Below are 19667 nucleotides of genomic sequence, written 5' to 3'. Positions count from 1 at the left end.
CATGTAACTTAAATAATGATCCATTTTGCTGCACATGACAAGGGAATATCACCGCTTACCAGAGTCTAAAATACAATACAAGTCTCAACGTATCTGGAGATTGAGGTAATGCAACCAAATAGCTAAGTGTGCAGACAAATGTGAAAACAGAAAATGCTGGAAAAACTCAGCAGATCTGGCAGCATCTGTGGAGAGAGAAACAGAGGCCCAGGTTTTCGCCATGAGCCTCATCGTTGTGGCGAAAATGGTGTAAGAGGCTGAAAATCATAAGTCCCACCCCTGAGCATGGTAATTCCCACTTTCATGGGGGCTGGTGGGGCACATTTTGTTCATGCACATTTTATGGAGCCTGTCTCCTCTAAAGTGGGATTTTAGTAGCCTTAGAGTTTGAAATCTGAAGTGCAAAAACAGGTCTGAAATTTGTGGACCCACTTGGAGGTAAGGTACCCCTTTGGATATGTTCCTGGGACACTTTTTAGGGAGGTATGGTGCCATTTTGGGGGAGGTAAGGTGCCCTTTGGAATCATTACAGGTAGGATTAAATGTGTGTAAAAAGTGCATGAACTCATTTGTGTCAAGCTTATTGGAACTGCCAAAAACCCTGTCAAAATCAACTGTCAAAACTGTCAGGTGCACCTATCAAAGGGAGCTGTCAAAATTGTCAAGACAACCTGTCAAAAACGCATGTTAAAGGGAGTTGTCAAGCTGTCCTGGCATTCAAAACTCCCTCCCTTTGAATCTTTGAAAAAAATGTGTGAAGTGTTCAAAAAAAGACCATTGCTTGCTATTTGACTCTGTCTGTTGACATAAGCCTGAGGGTTTCCATTACTGGATTAGTGCTGCATGAATGATTTCACAACCATCCATTACCATAGTTGGGTGCCTGCCATTTCAGTTTGATTGACAGCTACAAGTGGCTATAGACTCCTTGATGTTTTTTATTCATTCACAGGGTGTGGGAAGCACTGGCTGGGCCAGCTTTTATTGCCCATCCCTAGTTGCCCTTCAGAAGGTGGTGGTGAGCTGCCTTCTTGAAATGCTGCAGTCATGTGGTGTGAGTACACTCACGGTGCTGTTAGGAAGGGAGTTCCAGGATTTTGACCCAGTGACAGTGAAGAAACAGCGATATATTTTCAATTCTGGATGGTGAGTGACTTGGAGGGGAACTTCCAGGTGTGGTGTTCCCAGCCATCTGCTGCCCTTGTCCTTCTAGATGGTGGTGGCCATGGGTATGGAAAGTGCTGTCTAAGGAGCCTTGGTGAATTCATGAAATGCATCTTGTGGATTGTACACGCTGCTGATACTATGCGTCGGTGGTGGAGGGAGTGAATGCTTTTGGAAGTGGTGCCAATCAAGCGGGCTGATTTGTTCTGGATGGTGTCAAGCTTCTTGAGTGTTGTGGGAACTGCACTAATCCAGGTGAGTGGGGAGTATTCCATCATACTCCTGACTTTGCCTTGTAGATGGTGGACAGGCTTTGGGGAGTCAGGACGTGAGTTACTCTTTACACTATTCCTATCCTCTGACCTGCTCTTGTAGTCACAGTATTTATATGGCTAGTACAGTTCAGTTTCTGGTCAATGGTAACCCCCAGGATGTTGATAGTGCAGGATTCAGTGATGGTAATGCCATTGAACATCAAGGGGCGATGGTTGGATTCTCTCTAGGTGGAGATGGTCTTTGCCTGACGCTTATCAGGCGTGAATGTTACATGCTGCTTGTCAGCCCAAGTCTGGATATTGTTCAGGTCTTGCTGCATTTGGACATGGACTGCTTTCGTATATAAGGAGTTGCGAATGGCGCTGAAAATTGTGCAATCATCAGCGAACATCCCCACTTCTGACCTTATGATGGAAGGAAGGTCATTGATGAAGCAGCTGAAGATGGTTGGGCTAAGGACACTACCTTGAGGAACTCCTTAAGTGATGCCCTGGAGCTGAGATGATTAACCTCCAACAACCACAAACATCTTCCTTTGTGCTAGGTATGACTTCAACCAGCAGAAAGTTTCCATCCTGATTCCCATTGACTCCAGTTTTGCTAGGGCTCTTTGATGCCAAACTTGATCAAATCCTGCCTTGATATCAAGGGCAATCACTATCACCTCACCTCAGGAGTTCAGCTCTTTTGCCCATGTTTGAATCAAGGCTGTAATGAGGTCAGGAGCTAAGTGGCCTTGGCGGTACTCATACTGGGTGTCAGTGAGTAGGTTATTGCTAAGCAAGTGCCACTTAATAACACTGTTGATGACCCCTTCCATTACTTACTGATGATCAAATGTAGGCTGCTGGGGCGGTAATTGGCCGGGTTGGATTTATCCTGCTTTTTGTGTGCAGGACATACTTGGGCAATTTTCCACATAGCTGGATAGATGCTTGTTTTGTAACTGTACTAGAACAGCTTGGCTAGGGGCGCAGTGAGTTCTAGAGCACAAGTCTTCAGTACAATTGCCGGGATATTGTTAGGGCCCATAGCCTTTGCAGTATCCAATGCCTTCAGCCATTTCTTGATATCACATCGAGTGAATCGAATTGGCTGTAGACTGGCATCTATGATGCTGGGGGATCTCCAGATGAGGCCGAGATAGATCATCCACTCGGCACTTCTGGCTGAAGATTGAAGCAAATGCTTCAGCCTTATCTTTTGCACTGATGTACTGGGTTCCTTCATCATTGAGGCTGGGGATATTTGTGGAACCTCCTCATCCAGTGAGTTGTTTAATTGTCCACCTCCATTCACTACTGGATGTGGCAGGACTGCAGAGCTAGATCTGATCCGTTAGTTGTGGGATCGCGTTAGTCCTGTCTATCAGTTGCTGCTTTTGCTGTTTGGCACGCAAGTAGTCCTGTGTTATAGCTTCTCCAGGTTGACACCTCATTTTCATTTTTAGATATGCCTGGTGCTGCTCCTGGCATGCCCCTCTGCACTCTTCATTGAACTAGGGTTGATCCCCTGGCTTGATGGTAATGGTTGAGTGCTGGATATGCCGGACCATGAGGTGACAGATTGTGGTTGAGTACAATTCTGCTGTTGCTGATGGCCCACAGTGCCTCATGGATGCCAGTCTTGAGTTGCTAGATCTGTTTGAAATCTATTTCATTCAGCACAGTGGTAGTGCCATACAACATGATGGAGGGTTTCCGCAATGTGCAACTGGGACTTTGTCTCCACAACGTCTGCGCAGTGGTCACTCCTACTGATACTGTCATGGACAGATGCATCTTTGGCAGGCAGGTTGGGGTCAAGTGCTTTCTAACTTCTTGCTGGTTTCCTCACCAGCTGCCGCAGACCCAACCTAGCAGCTATGTCCTTCAGGACTTGGCCAGTAGTGGTGCTTCCAAGCCACTCTTGGTAATGGACATTGAAGTCTCCCACCCAAAGTATATTCTTGCCCTTGCTACCCTCTATGCTTCCTTCAAGTGGTGTTCAACACGGCAGAGCACTGATTTATCAGCTGAGGGAGGGCAGTACGTGGTCATCAGCAGGAGATTTCCTTGCCCATATTTGACCTGATGCCATGAGACTTCATGGGGTTCCGAGTCAATGTTGAGGACTCCGAGGGCAACTCACTGTGCCGCCGCACTTACCAATGGGACAGGACATACCCAGAGATGGTGATGGTGGTGCCTGGGACATTATCTGTCAGGCATAATTTTTGTGAGGATGACTGTGTCATGCTGTTGCATGAATAGCCTGTGAGACAGCTCTCCTAATTTTGGCACTAGCCCCAGATGTTAGTAAGGAGGACTTTGCAGGATCGACAGGTGCCTAGGTTGATGCTGGGTGGTCCATCTGGTTTTCATTCCCTTTTTGTGACTTTGTAATGGTTTGCAGCAACAAGGCTAGGCTATTTCAGAGTCAACCATATTGTTGTGGGTCTGGAGTCACATGTAGGCTAGACCAGGTAAGGACAATAGAACAGATTTCCTTCCCTAAAGGGCATTAGTGGACAAATATCAACAATGGTTTTAGACTTTTAATTCCAGATTTTTATTGAATTTATATTCCACCATCTGCCCTGATGGGATTCAAACCCGAGTGCCCAGAGTATTACCCTGGGCCTCTGGATCAGCGACAATATCACCACGCCATCGTCTCTCCTGGGACTATAAATTTTAATACTTGCTGTTATAAGGAATTGTGCATTTGAATTAAATGTTTGCAGTAGGACTTTCTTTAGTTGAAGGAATGTAAATTCAGTAAATGGGTTTTTATGAATGAGAGTGTTATTTTCAATAAAGTGAAGTCTGCAATAGACGGTTCAAACTTTATTTTATAGAACTTTATTTTATCTCGTCTCAGCATTGGCTCTGAGATCTGCCCATGGTTAATACTGGGTGAGTTTGCGTAGTAGGTGTAAAGGAAAAGGGTGGTGGGAATGGGTTGGCATAAGTTGGCGCTAAGTTGTCACTGGGGCTATAAATGGCCATTGGGTGGGCAGGTGGGCATAAGTTGGTTTGGTGCCAGCAAGGGCCATGGGGGTTGTTGGAGAGGCATAAGTTGGCATGGAGAGCATGAGGGGACATGAGGATGGGCAGAGACGCATAGGTTGGTATAATGTCTATAAGGGGCCCTGATGGGTGGGTCGGGGGAATGGAATGGCATGAGTTGGGATGGATGGGGCAGAGGGAGTATGTGATGGAGTCAGGGGGTGGGGAGAGATGGTGTTGTAGAGGGCTGCTGGGATGTTTCATGTTTTACTCTTTATTTTTAAATTTTGGACACAATGCCAATCCCCTAGGCAGGCCCTCTGCCCAGCCTGCCTCCATACCCTGCAACCTCAGCTCTTCTGGGGTCACCTGTACTGAATTTAATCCAACTTGCTCCCTCAGACAAGTCAGGCTCATGGAGCCAGGAATGCTCCCATCTCTTCACTCTGACCTGGGAGCAAAAGTCTGGGCCTGGGCTAACATTTCTTTTTAAGTCCAATAGGACTCAGAATGTTAACTCTATTCCTCTCTCCACAAATGCTGCTGGACCTGCCGAGTTTTTACCCAGCTCTTTCTGTTTTTATTTCAGACTTCTAGCATCTGCAGTATTTTGCTTTTATTTTAACCCTTGTCCCCAAGCAGCCAACTGAACAGGAGCAAAGAATGGGGAGATGGAAGATTGCTCCATCTTGTAGATGGTATACTCTGCTGCCACTGTTCCTTGATGGTGGAGGAAGTGAATGTTTGTAGAAGGGGTGCCAGTCAAGCAGGCTGCCTTGTGCTGGATGGTGTCAAGCTTCATGAGTGTTGGAGCTGCACTCATCCAGGCAAGTGGAGAGTATTCCATCACACTCCTGACTTGTGCCTTGTAGATGGTGGATAGGCTTCACGGAGTCAGGAGGTGAGTTACTTGCCACTGGATTCCTAGGCTCTGACCTGCTCTTGTAGCCACAGTATATATATGGCTAGTACAGTTCAGTTTCTTGTCAAAAGCAACCCCCAAAATGTTGATTGGTGGGGATTTAGTGATGGTAATGCCATTGAATGTCAAGGGGCGATAGTTAGATTGCCTCTTATTGGAGATAGTCATTGCCTGGCACTTGCGTGGTGCAAATGTTACTTGCTAGTTGTCAGCCAAGCCTGGATTTTGTCCAGGTCTTGTTGCATTTGGACCCAGACTGCTTCAGCTTCTGAGGAGTTGTGAATGGTGTTGAACATTGTGCAATCATCGGTGAACATCCCACTTTTGACCTTATGATGGAAGGACGGTCATTGATGAAGCAGCTGAAGGTGGTTGGGCCTAGGACACTACCCTGAGGAATTCCAGCAGTGATGTCCTGGAACTGAGATAATTGACCTGCAACAACCACATCCATCTTCCTTTGTGCTAGGGTAAGTAATTTGGTGCTGAGTCGAGCTCATTTACAGGTATTATTTGAAGAAATTCCAAGTTAATAAAACAGTCTAGTGAGACACATTCTACATGTCTTCATTTATTTCTCACCTAGTCTTGTGGTTACTTAGCAACCAGTTTCTAGCTAAGTGAATACCTTGATCAGTGGTAGGAAGTGAATGACTTTGTGGTTAGAATTTATGTCATGCTGCATATGGGGCAGAAAAACCATTATAATATAAAGTAAGGTAATACCAACAGAATTTGCAACCCATTTTGTTTTTTCCTTAATACATTTATGTAATAATAAAAATATCAAGGTTAAATCATTAAGTCAACATAACTTGGTAATTTGAAAGGAAATGCTAAAGATGGCCACTAAAACAATAAGCAGCTGAAACATCTCTTTTTATTTACCTCATTACCTTTACCTCTCTTTCAGCAGAGAAGGAGGCCATTTGGCCTATCAGCCTGTGCTGAAATTTCTTCTTTTCAAGTTCTAAGTGTTTGTTCCTACTGCTGTAATATCTTGGAATTTTTTACTCACCCAACCACGAATATGCCCAAGTCCAATATGCCAAAAAATCAGTCATTAACTCAAACTTCCAAATACATTTCGATATATATATATATTTGTATCTTTTGTTTACATGCAAACTATATTATGATAAAATATAAATCCCAATTACTATTTTGGCCTTATTCATGATACCACCCCCCACCCCCCAACCCCATCAGTGCATAATAGAGTTTGGTGAATAATTGAAAGTCCTTGAATTTAAAGTTTTACATGTAGTGACCAGCAATATAATGGGCAGAACAGATAAAGTGAAAGTAGCATCAATTCAGTTTAATCCTTCTTACACAGTGAGGATGATTTGGTAACAGAGAAGACGATACTCAGATTATGCCATGCACCAAACTCTTTGCAAGGTTTTGTCCCTTGAAAGTTTGGTGGATATTCTAAAAAGTGAGTGAGCAACTGAAGCTTTGATAATGGATGTGGATAGGATTAAGATGTAAAATGGTTAACTTTTGTGAAAGTTGTACTTGCATTTGAAGTAAATATCATCTAAAAGGTGTAAATTAGGATAAGTGAGTGGGCGATTTGGTGGTTAGCAACAGATGTAATGCTGACACCGGAAGTAACACCCATTTTACCATTTTATCCTCCCTGTCTGTAAGGTAACACTTTTATCTATAACATTTACATACAGTACGGAAGAACAAGAAATGCTATGAAATACAACCAGTAGGAATCGTCAAGATGGGTTTTATTCATCATGCAACTGCTCTTTTGGCATTAAACATGAATGGTAAGTACTTTATACAATTGATTATATAATAGAGGAACAAATTAAAATCAGTATGTAAAAGTAGGAAAAGATGCAAAAGTGAAGTGATAACATAGAGGTAGCGCTGAAACTCTTGTCATGGCCATGTAGAGTAGAAATTGGAAAGGCATAATCACACTACTATTTTTGCACTGATGTAAAGTGGTTTTTGGTCTGCTTAGAGGTGTAAATGACTCCCAAGTGCACTACAGGAGAGCTGTGGGATCTCTTCCAAAAGATATTGTCACACCACTTTAGCTTTAAATGAGATGTAAAGTAAGTTCAGAACAGTGCAAACCCACATTCTATATGTGTTCAGACGGCTCACCTGGGACATTTTTAAACTGAGGGGTCATTTGTAAAGAAAGCTGAGGAAGAACGAATGTCTTCTGCCCAAGGCAACAACAACTGGCATTTATATAGCTCCTTTAAAAATATCCCATCGTGGCCTACAGGTCAAATGGCTAAAAGCTTGGCCAAGAGATGGATTAATGAGAGTTTTAAAGGAAGAGAATTAGAACAGAAAGGAGCTGATGGTAGGAACTCCAAAGATTGGGACCAAACTGAGGAAAGGCATAGCCACCAAACATTGGGATGGAGTGAGGGGAATGCACAACTTATTATATAATGCTGCTGTGTAAGTATGCTACTGTTAACTGGTTGATGGTGCTGTCTAGTCTCCTAATATTAAATAAAAACAACTACACAGAGAGTGGTGCTCTGCACATGCCTTCAAGCATACATGCAGAGTGTTCAACCCATAACATAGCTTGGGTCTTTCAACTTATTATCACACTCTACAGATCCTAGTCTGACACCAGTATCTGGAATATAAGTAGTAAAAGAATGGATGCATGAGGAATATACAGAGGGAATTGTTAAATTATGGAAAATACCGATAATCCGGGAAGTATTTTCATTAATCAGCGCAACTTTTAGATTTCCATAAACTTCCATGGAACATGCTTTGGATTATTTTTGGGTTACAACATGATGCGTTCTGAACAGGAAAATATACCTTAATCAATGTACTGCATAAATTCTTTATTGTTAAATACACTAGAGTGATTTAGTCATGGTTCTCTTTTCTGGGGTTCAGATGAAAGCTACAACCTGCTCAAACTTTCTGACATTGAGCCGCTCAAGTTGATTATCCTTCTTACAGTTTTTTTATTTGTTCATGGGATGTGGGTGTCGCTGGCTAGGCCAGCATTTATTGCACTTGTTCAGAGGGCATTGCTGTGGGTCTGGAGTCACATGTAGGCCAGACCAGGTAAGGATGGCAGATTTCTGACCCTAAGGGACTTTGTGAACCAAATGGGTTTTTACAATAATCGGTAATGGTTTCATGGTTATCGTTAGACTTCTAATTCCAGATTTTTATTGAATTCAAATTTCACCATCTGCTGTGGTGGGATTAAAACGCAGGTCCCCAGAGTATGACTCCGGTTCTCTGGAAAACTAGTCAGTTGTAATTATAAAGGAATATAAAGAAATTTTATATCATAATATGTGGTAGATTGAAATGACCACCTATAAACTCATTCTTCTGAAAACAAATTCATTACTGTCGAATAAAGAATGATAAATTCCATTGTGAGACAATCTAAATAATTTGAAGAATGTGAAATTCAAGTTGTTGCAAAAGTCTGCAGCACAAAGCAGCGAAGAGAAATGAAGAATTCAGAAACATATTAATTTTGTGAGAACAGATGGAACAGGAATGATATTCAGGACAGTGATTGCACTTTGAAAAGTACTTGACTGGCCGTAAAGTGCTTTGAGTCATCCCATGATCATGAAAAGTGCTTTTCTTTTCCACAAGAATAACGTCGGTTGCTGTGCTGGCCGGGCTACCCACCTCCACCCTCTACTTCATAATTGTCCTCCCCACCCCTACCTCCACCTGCCCCCCTCGGATTGCCCAATGCTGGCGAGCTGCAGTAAGGACGTCTATTCAGTGCACACTGCTCACCTGTTGCATGGCCATGAGACCTGAGTCTAAATTTGGTTCAGTTCTCACAGAAGCATAAAAGGGTGGATGGAGAAACCTCACCAGCAACTTCCCTCATGTTTTGAGTGGAAGTTGAATTTTTCTTCCTGTGTTTCATACCATCAAATTGGGCAGTCTGCTTCTTCAGTATTACCTTTTCTCCACATGGCCCCCTGCAACACCAACAACCCCGCCACTCCCCCCACCCACACCCAGCACCACCTCCCTACAACACATCACGTACAGCCTCTGCAAAGGTTGGAAACTTTTAAAAATAATTTCTGAGCCTTTAAAAGGGCTAACACACCTTTGGCCTCTCCTGCAGCCATTCCCTTTACGTGGCCAAACTCTATTAAACTTTAAACCACTACACTATACACACATGATTCCCATTCCTCCCACATATAATCAGTGGCACTAGGAGCTTATTTAAATGCTATTCATGGGTGATGTACATTCAGTCTAGCTCCTCATTCTTCTGGCATGTGTAATGGCATGAACAATAGGATCTTGGCAGCTTTTGAGCTGGGATCCTAAAACAGCTGAGGATAGCTGGAGAGTGGCAGTGCCCATGATGTTCCGTGATTGCACCTATGCAAATGGAAACTGATGTGATGAAGACCTGTATTTGATTTCCCACTATATTTTCTCTCACTAGTTCCAGCAGTAACTGTTTTGCATTTGAACAGACTGTGAAACCTCATGTGTTTAAGAATATGAGCACATTTACTTTTTATCATCTCGTTTTTACTAAGAGCTGTGCAATAAATGACCTTAATTCATTTTTGCTGGGATTCAGTTTTGTTGAATTTAAAAATGTCTATAAAATCTGCTAAATTAAAATCCCCATAAACTAGCAGGATTTATAATGTTGGACAGATGTTTGTTTTCAGTCATGTTGAATTTGAAAAGGTTTTGAATGCAGTGTTAGTTTTAGCCTAGATTTTAATTAACCAGATGTTCACATGTACTGGTACTGGTGCATGTACATGTACTATACATGACTGTTATCTCAACTGAAGCATTTTTGCACTTTGTGGTCAGATACAGGTCATAGGAACAATGGTGGTGTCGTGGGCAAAGACAAAACTGCACAAATAATTATAGTTAAGGAAATCACCCATTCTGTATTGTTATGATCAGGCACAAAGGTATTAATTGGCTCCCCTCTTTTCCCTCTCCTCGTTTGACCATAATAGTTTTTTTAAAAGCGGATATACTTGCCAATTCAGTGCATGTTTAACTGTTTATGCACTGTGATCGTAAAAGACACAATCAGACAGGTTTTCTTGAGTTTTGACAAAGAGGATAGCTTTTATTGTACTTAACCAGATCTAAGTAAAAGAATAAAATATGCTCTGACCACACACACAGGTACACTCGAAGTTCACACACACACAAATAGATTACAGGGTGAGGAATGATAGATTAAGCAAGTTACAGTCCAGTAAAATTAAAGGGGTGTACAGTTCATGGAGGTTAATGATTTGGCTGGCTTCAGGCTGAAATCGGCAGTCCCGTTGCTTTCATTTGGTGGTTCTGATGCTTCTGGCATCGAGGTGATTTAATGATGCAGACGGACAATTTATCTATTCTTCTGGAGACTGTGCTGCTGGGTTCTATCCTTTATATAAAAGCTCTGTTTTCAGCACCTGGGTTAATCATAATCAGCAGATAGGATTCAAAAGCTTGTAACTTGAGTGGAGAATGAGAGAGGAATGAAGACACACTGGATCTTTATCCTTCAGCATCTTGGCTACTTGGCCTGTTCTGCAGAGAAATCAGGTGCTTAAAATACACAGAAGATTGGGTTGGCACATGATCTTACCTCTCCAACTGCCTAGAGTTCCAAATATGGTTATTACCAGTGTATTCTTGTATTGTAGCTTGATTAGATCATGTCTGGGAATCCCTCGCTCAGTCAGGGTCCCATTATTCAGTGGTTCTGTCTAATGGTTTGTCTCCGCCCAATTGAGTACACTGGTGAGTATACACTGTGCTAATGGATTATTAATTGCTTCATTCACAGACCCCTGAGGTCATTGGCTTTGGTGGGTTTTTTGCAGACAGGTAGACTCAATCTCATTGGTGACAGAATGTGAAAAACACAGTGATACAAATTGTGTAGCCATCTTTGACTGTGAGCTCAAGTCACTGGAATGTGGCTTTGGACCCTTGTTTAAAAGAAAAAAAATCTATTAGGAGTTGCCAGTCAGTAGATTCAAAAATATTTTTTTTTGATATAAAGCATGTTCTCATGACAGTATCAGTTCTGGCTGTCCTTTATTTTTAATTCTAATCTAAGAGGAGCTCTCTTAAGCTCTTTCAGTGAAAGTAAAGACAATTTAAACCAGGTTTCAGTTACTTGCTATTTAAAATGGGTACAGTGCTAAATTATTAACTATATATATTTTTAAAAAGGTCTTAGGAATTCTTTTAAATTTTACCAGGAGCAAATTAATAGGGCAGCATTTTTTTGTCTTGCAGGCGGGCGCATGCCCAGCCTGATTGGGAGTAAAAGCATGCGCGATTTTTCGGTCGGCACCATGCGCAAGAGTTGTCAGCACGCTTGCTGACAATTAAAAGGCCTATTAAGGTTCTTAAGCAAGCAATTAAGTAGAATTTTTCTCAGCCCAGCCAACCTTACGGTTGGTGGGCAGGCGAATAGGCTAGGCAGCCTTTGAATTTTTTTGGGAAACCTCATCCACAGCCTGACGGGGTTTCCAATAGTAAATAAAAAAAACAATGGGGAGGATTTTATCCCCGTTGTGGGGGCTGGACAGGAGCGGGCGCAGGCAGGCGCGCAGACAATCGCCGCCCGTGATCAGCTGCACGCCGCCATTTTACGTGGGCCGACCAGTTAAGGCCTGCCCAGTGTGACTCGCACCCAGAAGCACTGTGCGCGCCCTATGTGGGCGGAGGGAGTAGACTGAGCAGGGGCCTGCGCTCTTTTGCGCAAGCTTATGAAAGAGCACAGAAATCTCCGTGGGGCACAGAGCTGCCTCAGGAAGATTAGTTTGATTTTTAAAAACTTATATAAAAAAAAACTTAACACATGTCCCATCATGTGACAGTGTCACATGAGCTGGGACATGCCTGTGAGTGTTATTTAACAATTTTATTAGAGTTTAGAAACCTTCATGAAACCTCGTCCCGCCCGTGGATGAGGTTCCATGATAAATGCAAAGGCCGCCTGGGCTCTTCGCCTGCCCGTCAGCCTTAAGGTTGGGTGGGCAGCTCTGTTAAATTATTTTAATTGATATTTAAATGGCCTTAATAGGCCTTTGACAATTTGGTGGGTGCGCAGCCGACTCTGGTGCATGCCTGCCAAACTGAAGATTTTTGGTCTTCTTATTTGAAATAAGATATAATTGCATTAGAAACAATACAGAGAAGGTTCATTTGACTCATTCCTGGTATAAGGAGCTTATATTATGAAGAAAGGCTGGACAGGTTGGGCCTTTACTCACTGAACTTTAGAAGAATGAGAAGTGATCTTGAAACATATAAGATTGTGAGGTGATTTGATAGGGTTGATAGCAGGAGGATGTTTCCACTTGTGGGAGAGACTAGAACCAGGGGACACAGTTTAAGAATAAGGGGTCTACCGTTTAAGATAGGAGGTAAAGAGAGTTTGTTTCTCTCAAAGGGTAGTTAGTATGAGGATTTCTCTTCCCCGGAAAGCAGTGGGGGCTAGTTCATTGAATTTATTCAAGGCAAAGGTAGACAGGTTTTTGATAGACGAGGAAGTCAAGGGTTAAGGGAGGCAGATGACAAAGTGGATTTAAGACACAGCTAGATCAACCGTGATCTTACTGAATGGCAGAGCAGGCCCAAAGGGCTGAATGGCCTACTCCTGTTCCTAAATCCTATGTTCCTACGTTCTTATGTCTGAGAGTGGAGAAAGTGGAGATGATCAATAATTTCAAAAGGAAATTGGATAGGCACTGTAAGGTACATCCATGAAGGGTGTGTCTCCCGTTGTGCTAAAAGTAAAATGTGGATACTTCTGTTCTGTGGATTAAAGTATAAGTTGCCTACAATGATAGTGTTTAGTCAATGGTGCTTTTAGCCATCTTAAGACAAGAAACTTTGTTATCATCTTTATCAGCGATTAACCAGAAATTCAAATTTCTTATTAAAAGTTATTGATCTCTATAGGAATCATAATGCAACCCCAAGATGTGTCAAAATGATTTACAGCCAATTAGGTGCTTTTGAAGTGTAGTCAAAGTTGTAATGTAGAAACACAGATCATGCGGAGAACTTGCTAATGTCTCAGAACAGAACCTGACCTCCAATCATCTTGGAACCCCTTTGCCAGTGGGATCAAGACCATGTAGTAGTCGGTATGCAACAACTACCACACTTTTAAAAAATAATTCACACAGGCATCTTCCACATGTCAAAATGAAATTTAGAACCTGGAATATCAGGACCCATATGGACAATCCCAACAGTAACAAACCTGAGCACCACACTGACACCATAGTTTGGGAAGTTAGGTGTCTCAACAGCGATGTTGCTGCCATATCTGAGACATGACATATAGGAAAGGGACAATTGAAGGAACAAGGTGGCGGAAATTCCCAATGTCCTTCAGGGAAGGAAATCTGCCATCCTTACCTGGTCTGGCCTACATGTAACTCCAGATCCACAGCAGTGTGGTTGACTCTTAAATGCCCTCTGAAATGGCCTAGCAAGCCAAGTTCTCAAGGGCAATTAGGGATGTGCAAAAAATGCTGACCCAGCCAGCAACACCTACATCCCGTGAATGAATAAATTAAAAAATATATATTTCTGGAAGGGCCTTTCAGAAGAGGAATGACACCTCCACAGAGTTGGCTTACCATCAAAAGTGAGTTGGCTGGTGCCTCAGCAATTCCCTCTGTGGGATAAGTGAGCGCCTCATGACTGCTCAGCTCAGTGCTCATCCTAATGAGGAATCAGTATGCCACTGTTGTCAGTGCATATGCTCCTACACTTGAGGCAACAGACAAGGCCAAGAAGGGGTTCCAAAGCAACATTGAACAATTCCCGAATGATGGGTCTGGCCACGTTGCCACCTATCCCACCTATCCCTCATGGAAAATTTATGCAGAGAAACACCTTTGACCACAAGTCCATTAGGCAGTGGTCGGCACATAACGTCCTAGAGGCCCTGCGGGAAAAGGAGATGGTGGATCCTTTTGGATGATTCCCTGAGCAGACTGTCAAAGTCATTTGGCAGAATGCCTCATCACCAGAAGTTTCCAACAAGCACCAAGATGTAGCTTGGCTGGTTGTGAGAAAGGCAGTCCCCATCAGATCCTTCATACACGACAGAAGACTCACCCCCTCTGCACGTTGCCCTCGAGATGGCAGCGGTGGGGAAGAGGCTGTTGTTCACCTCCTTGTGGTATGTGCCTTTGCAAAGAAGGTCTGGAGAGTGAGGCAGTGGTTTCTGTCAAGGTTCATCCCGAGCAGTTCTGTGACACAGGACTCTGTGCTCTATGGGCTATTCCCAGGTATACAGACTGAGACAAACATCAACTGCAGCTGGAGGATCATCAACTCGGTGAAAGACGCTCTTTGGTCTGCCTGGGAATTGTTGGTCTTCCAGTGCAAAGAGTTGTCCCTCATCGAGTGTTGCAGACTGGCACATTCCAAGGTCCAGGACTACGTGCTGAGAGACGCACTAAAGCCTGGGGCAGCAGGTGCAAAGGTGCAATGAGGAAAGACCTGTCTAAGACCTTCCTGCCATAGTGCACCAAGGGACTGGGAATTGTTTACAGCCCCTTGGGCTGCATGATTCAGAAGGAATGTATGCATTGAATACTAAATGTGTCATAATTGTATTGAAACACTTCAGAGTGCAACACGATGTATGTTGATAACTATACTGTCTGACTGTCTGTAATGACCATATTGAAATGACTGTAATATTCATTGATTGTATTGAAACACTTCGTGATCCATGTGTAAAAGTTGAATCTGATTGCACTTTTTGTGATGGTCATTTAGAAATGTTTTGTAATGTTCTTTCAGATATTTTATGAATAAAGTACATTTCTTCAAAAAAAAATTGAACAATCCCCAGCCTGAGCCCCAGCAGGTTAAAAAACTAATACTCCTTAGAGATTTAAATGCCAGAGTTGGGAAGGGCATGAATCTCTGGAAGGGTGTGTTAGGCAAAGAAGGAGTAGGGAAAGTAAACTCCAACAGAGTGCACCTCCTGCCGAAACGTCTAGAACATGATCTCGTCATAACTAACACCCTGGTCAGCAAGACAAGCACCAGACCTCATGGCAACACCCACAGTTCAAATACCGGCACTTGCTTGACCATGTCGGTGTCCAAGCAAGGGATCGCAGAGATGTTTACATCACCTGCACCATGACAGATATCCATGACTGCTGGACTAATCATCAACTTATCTGATTTACCATCTCCATCAACCTGGCCCACAAACAATGGCGATAACTGAATCAGTGCCATGAGAAAATTAATATCAAAGGCTGCAAGGATTCCACCAAGCCGACCATTTCAGTCAGTGCCTCAATGCCAATCTTTAGCCACCAGGAGCAATTGTGTGTCCATAGTGTCTAAAGTCCACCATAACAAGCACCTGTGAAGATGCCCTTGGTCTCTCTACCAAGAACAGCATGACTGGTTTGACCAAAGCAACCAAGAGATACAGGATATAATCAACTGCAACTGCAAAGCTTTCATTGGTTGGAAACTTCACCACACTCAAGAGAAAATCAGCAGTCCTACAGGTAGATGAAGGCAGCTGTACAAAATAAAGAACAAATGGCAAATAGATAAATTATGGTGGATCCAATAACTCAAGGATACCAATGACATGCATGATTTCTTCAGTGCTATCAAGGCTATCTATGACCCAAGCACTCAAGGTCCCACACTGCTGAGAGTCATGCATGGAGGGCAATCATCAAGGACAGGGAGGCAGTTGGAGGGGAGAACATTTTGAAGAACTCCTGAACAAAACTCTGTCTTCAACTTGAATCCCCTCCACTCCATTCATCAATACCCCACCCACCACAACCTCCGCACCACCCAGTCTATAGTGAAATTGAAAAAGCCATTTGATAGCTGAAAAACAGCAAAGCATCTGGAGCAGACGGAACCCCTGCTGAAATTTGGAATCACAGACGAGATACACTTCTGGCATGGCTGCACAGCCTCATATTCTTCATCCTGAAAAAGAAGTAGATGCCAAGGGATCCCAGGGATGTTGTGATAGTGATATATTCAAGAAGGGAGACAAGTCCCCAACTGCGGTAGCTACAGAGGAGTCTCCCAGCTGTCTGACACAGGAGAGATAATTACAAGGATCCTACTCAATCGCCTCCTCCCAGTGGCCAAATCACTTCTTCCAGAACCACAGTGTAGTTTTCACCCATCAAGAGGCACCATAGACATGATCTTCACTGTGTGGCATATTCAGGAAAAATGCAAGGAACAGCACCAACCTCTGTACGTTTTTTTTGACCTCACAAAAGCCTTTGGCTCTGTCAACTGCAAAGGCTTATGGAGTATCCTTCTCAACTTTGGCTTTCTTCAGAAATTTGTCAATATCCTACTCCATGATGACTTACAAGCCATGATCCTCAGCAATGGAACAACCAAAGACCCTTTCTCAGTGAAGACTGGGGTCAAACAAGATTGTATCATTACAACAACCCTCTCTTCTCCATTTTCCTCATTACAATACTGCACCTCACCTCCAGTAAATTGCCTACAGTGGAGATGCACAGCAAAGAAAATAAACTTTTCAACTTACACAGCCTCCAATCCAAAACCAAAGTCACATCCAACCTTAGTCATTGAGCTTCAGTATGCAGATGACACTTGAGTGTGCACTCACAAACAGAGCTCCAGATCACTGTCGGCTCCTTCTCTGAAGTATATGAAACAATGAGCCTTTCATTAAACAGCCAGAAAACTAAGGTCCAGTTCCAACGAGCTCCCACAGTGCAATGCCTTCCCCTGTCAATTAAAATCAACTGCTATATCCTGGAAAATGTGACCACTTTCTCTATTCAGGAAGTCCCCTCTCAATGAAATTAGACATAGACAACAAAATTCAGTATCGCCTCCGATTGCCAGCTCAGCCTTCGGCAGACTGATCCAAATATTAATAAGGACATTGCAAGGGGCTGGGAGCACTCCACCAGTGACTGCCTCATGGACAACTTTTGCAAGGAACTTGCCCAGTCGGCCAATTGTTCTGCTGCCCCCTAAAATGCACATTAATTTGCAGTCTGTGCCCAACTGGTGAAAGGTTTGGTGGCATATTCATTGTAGCTTACTGTACATTATGCAACCTGACGCTGCAATGCAGGGAGGACCTGGCTGAGGAGAAGATGGAAGAGCTGCACGTATCCTCCAATGAGGATTACATCGAAGGGGATGATGATGATGATGATGATGATGAGGTCCTCGAAGGCGAGGATGCTGGCAATGAGGCCACTGCACTGGCCAAACAAGGCAGGCACACTGTTGTTCCCATGATTGTTTTGCAACGCCAGCAAGTGACTGGGGACAGAGTCCAGAGGCTCATTATCAGATTCGGGCTCAGCAGATTCCTTGCCTCCAATAGTCCTCTGAATACTGGCAACCTCGGATGTCCTACCTCCACCCGCTGTGGAAAAGATTGTGTGCTGTGCTTACCAGGCTGTGATCCCCAGGCTACTCTACACCTAGGTCCCACTGAGGTGTGTGTCGCTGCACTGGTGAAGGGCATGAGTGAGCACCATGACGGGTCTTCAATGGTGCTGCCCTCAGGGTCCTCATCCGAGGTGCCCTCTGTGCTGCAGTTGGGTCATTGTTGTCTGAGGGCAACATGCTAGATGTGCCCAGGACAGAAAATGGAGATTATCTGGTGCTGGGAAGCCATGTTAAACACAGAACAGTGGGCTCAGAGCAGCGTTCAGAGAGGGATGATGTGGTGCAGGATCCTCAAATGGGTGTTTGCCGCCAACCTCACTCTTGCTGCAGGAACGCTCCACGTCCTCTCTGGTCAGCTCCAATGCGTGACTCTCGAACAGAGTGAGGACCATCTGGCACTCCATCCCCAGTCTGCGACGTCTCCAGGCAATTGTGCACGACCTTGTCCTGCATAAAGTCAGATGGAGAGAATGTGAGCAAGGCGCATGCCAGGCCAAATGAGAAGGATGCTAGGCGTGCATGTGTGTTGAGTGGAGCCATGGAGGATGGGAAGGCGAACTCCAGAGGAGATGAGGCCAGATGGAGATGTGAGAGTGTGTGTTGAGAGAGTCAGTGGTGATGTCCCTGGAGATGCAGTGAGTGAGATGCCAGTGAATGTGTGGTGGCGTTGTGAGTGTGTGAGTTGAGATTGATGTAATGGTTGCCTTATCCTGGGCACAGATGGGGTCATTTGTCCGTTTAGCACTGGATGGCCGACCTCTTGTGTGCAGCATTGGCACTAACCACTTCTGCCACCGCTTCCCAAGCCAGAGTGGTGAGACCGACAGGATGCTGCGGCCACAGCCGGGTAGAGAACAACACAGCGGGCCTCCACGGCATCCAGAAGGTGTCCCAGGAATACATCACTGAATTGGCGGCTGCACTCTTCTTTGATTTCAGGCTCCATGTCTTCACTGGAGCAGCCCTGGGCTGCAAGCATTGAAAACTGTGCATGCAGCTGCATTTTAAATATGGCATCCGACATGATCAAGTAGCGAGGTAATGGCGTGGCAGGCCAATTGGAGGCCAGCAGCCAGCGATCCAGCATGCTTCCCTTGTCTGCATAATTTATGAAATGGGAAGCAGATGATACGGCCTGAGAACCCGCCACTGTAGCCGGCGGGTAAAACGTTTTTTTTCTCATCCATTACCGCCCTTATTGCGAATCTGGGATAATTCTGAGAGTCTACAGAGGGGTTTAGGTAGGTTAGGTAAGTGGGCAAAAAAAAAATGGCAGATGGAGTATAATGTAGGAAAATGTGAACTTGACCACTTTGGCAGGAAGAATAGAAAAGCAGCAAATTATTTAAATGGAGGGAGACTACAGAACTTTATGGTACAGAGGGACTTGGGTGTCCTGATACATGAATCACAAAAAGTTAGTATGAAGGATAAGAAAGTGATTAGGAAGGCAAATGGAATGTTATAGCAAGGAGAATAGACTATAAAAGTGGGAAAGTTATGCTCCAGTTTTACAGGATGTTGGGGAGGCCACATCTGGAGTACTATGTACAGTCAGGGTCTCCTTTTTTAAGAAAGGACATAATTGCATTAGAAACAGTTCAGAGAAGATTCACTTGACTGATTCCTGGGATGAAGGGCTTGTCTTACGAGGAAAGGTTGAGCAGGTTGGGCCCATACCCATTGGAGTTTAGAAGAATGATTTTATTGAAACATATAAGATCCTGAGGGGACTTGTTAGGGTGGATACCGGGTGAATGTTTCCCCTTGTGACGGAGTCTAGAGCCAGGGGACACAGTATAAAAATTAGTGGTCTCCCATTTAAGATTGGGGTTAGGATCTTT

The 19667-nt window shown here is 43.9% G+C and overlaps 1 protein-coding gene across 1 annotated transcript in view; it reads left to right on the top strand.

Annotated features, from left to right (window-relative positions):
* Positions 1–7030: 7030 nt before the first annotated feature.
* LOC121290869 overlaps positions 7031–19667 on the top strand; it is a 77741-nt gene continuing 65104 nt past the window's right edge. The window contains exon 1 of the mRNA XM_041211891.1: positions 7031–7139. Coding sequence (XP_041067825.1) covers positions 7091–7139 — 49 coding nt within the window. The 5' untranslated portion in view covers positions 7031–7090. The remainder of the gene's footprint in view (positions 7140–19667) is intronic.

Source organism: Carcharodon carcharias, chromosome 18 (assembly GCF_017639515.1).
Source record: "Carcharodon carcharias isolate sCarCar2 chromosome 18, sCarCar2.pri, whole genome shotgun sequence".
Classification (NCBI taxonomy): domain Eukaryota; kingdom Metazoa; phylum Chordata; class Chondrichthyes; order Lamniformes; family Lamnidae; genus Carcharodon; species Carcharodon carcharias.
This window is presented reverse-complemented; position numbering and strand designations above follow the sequence as displayed.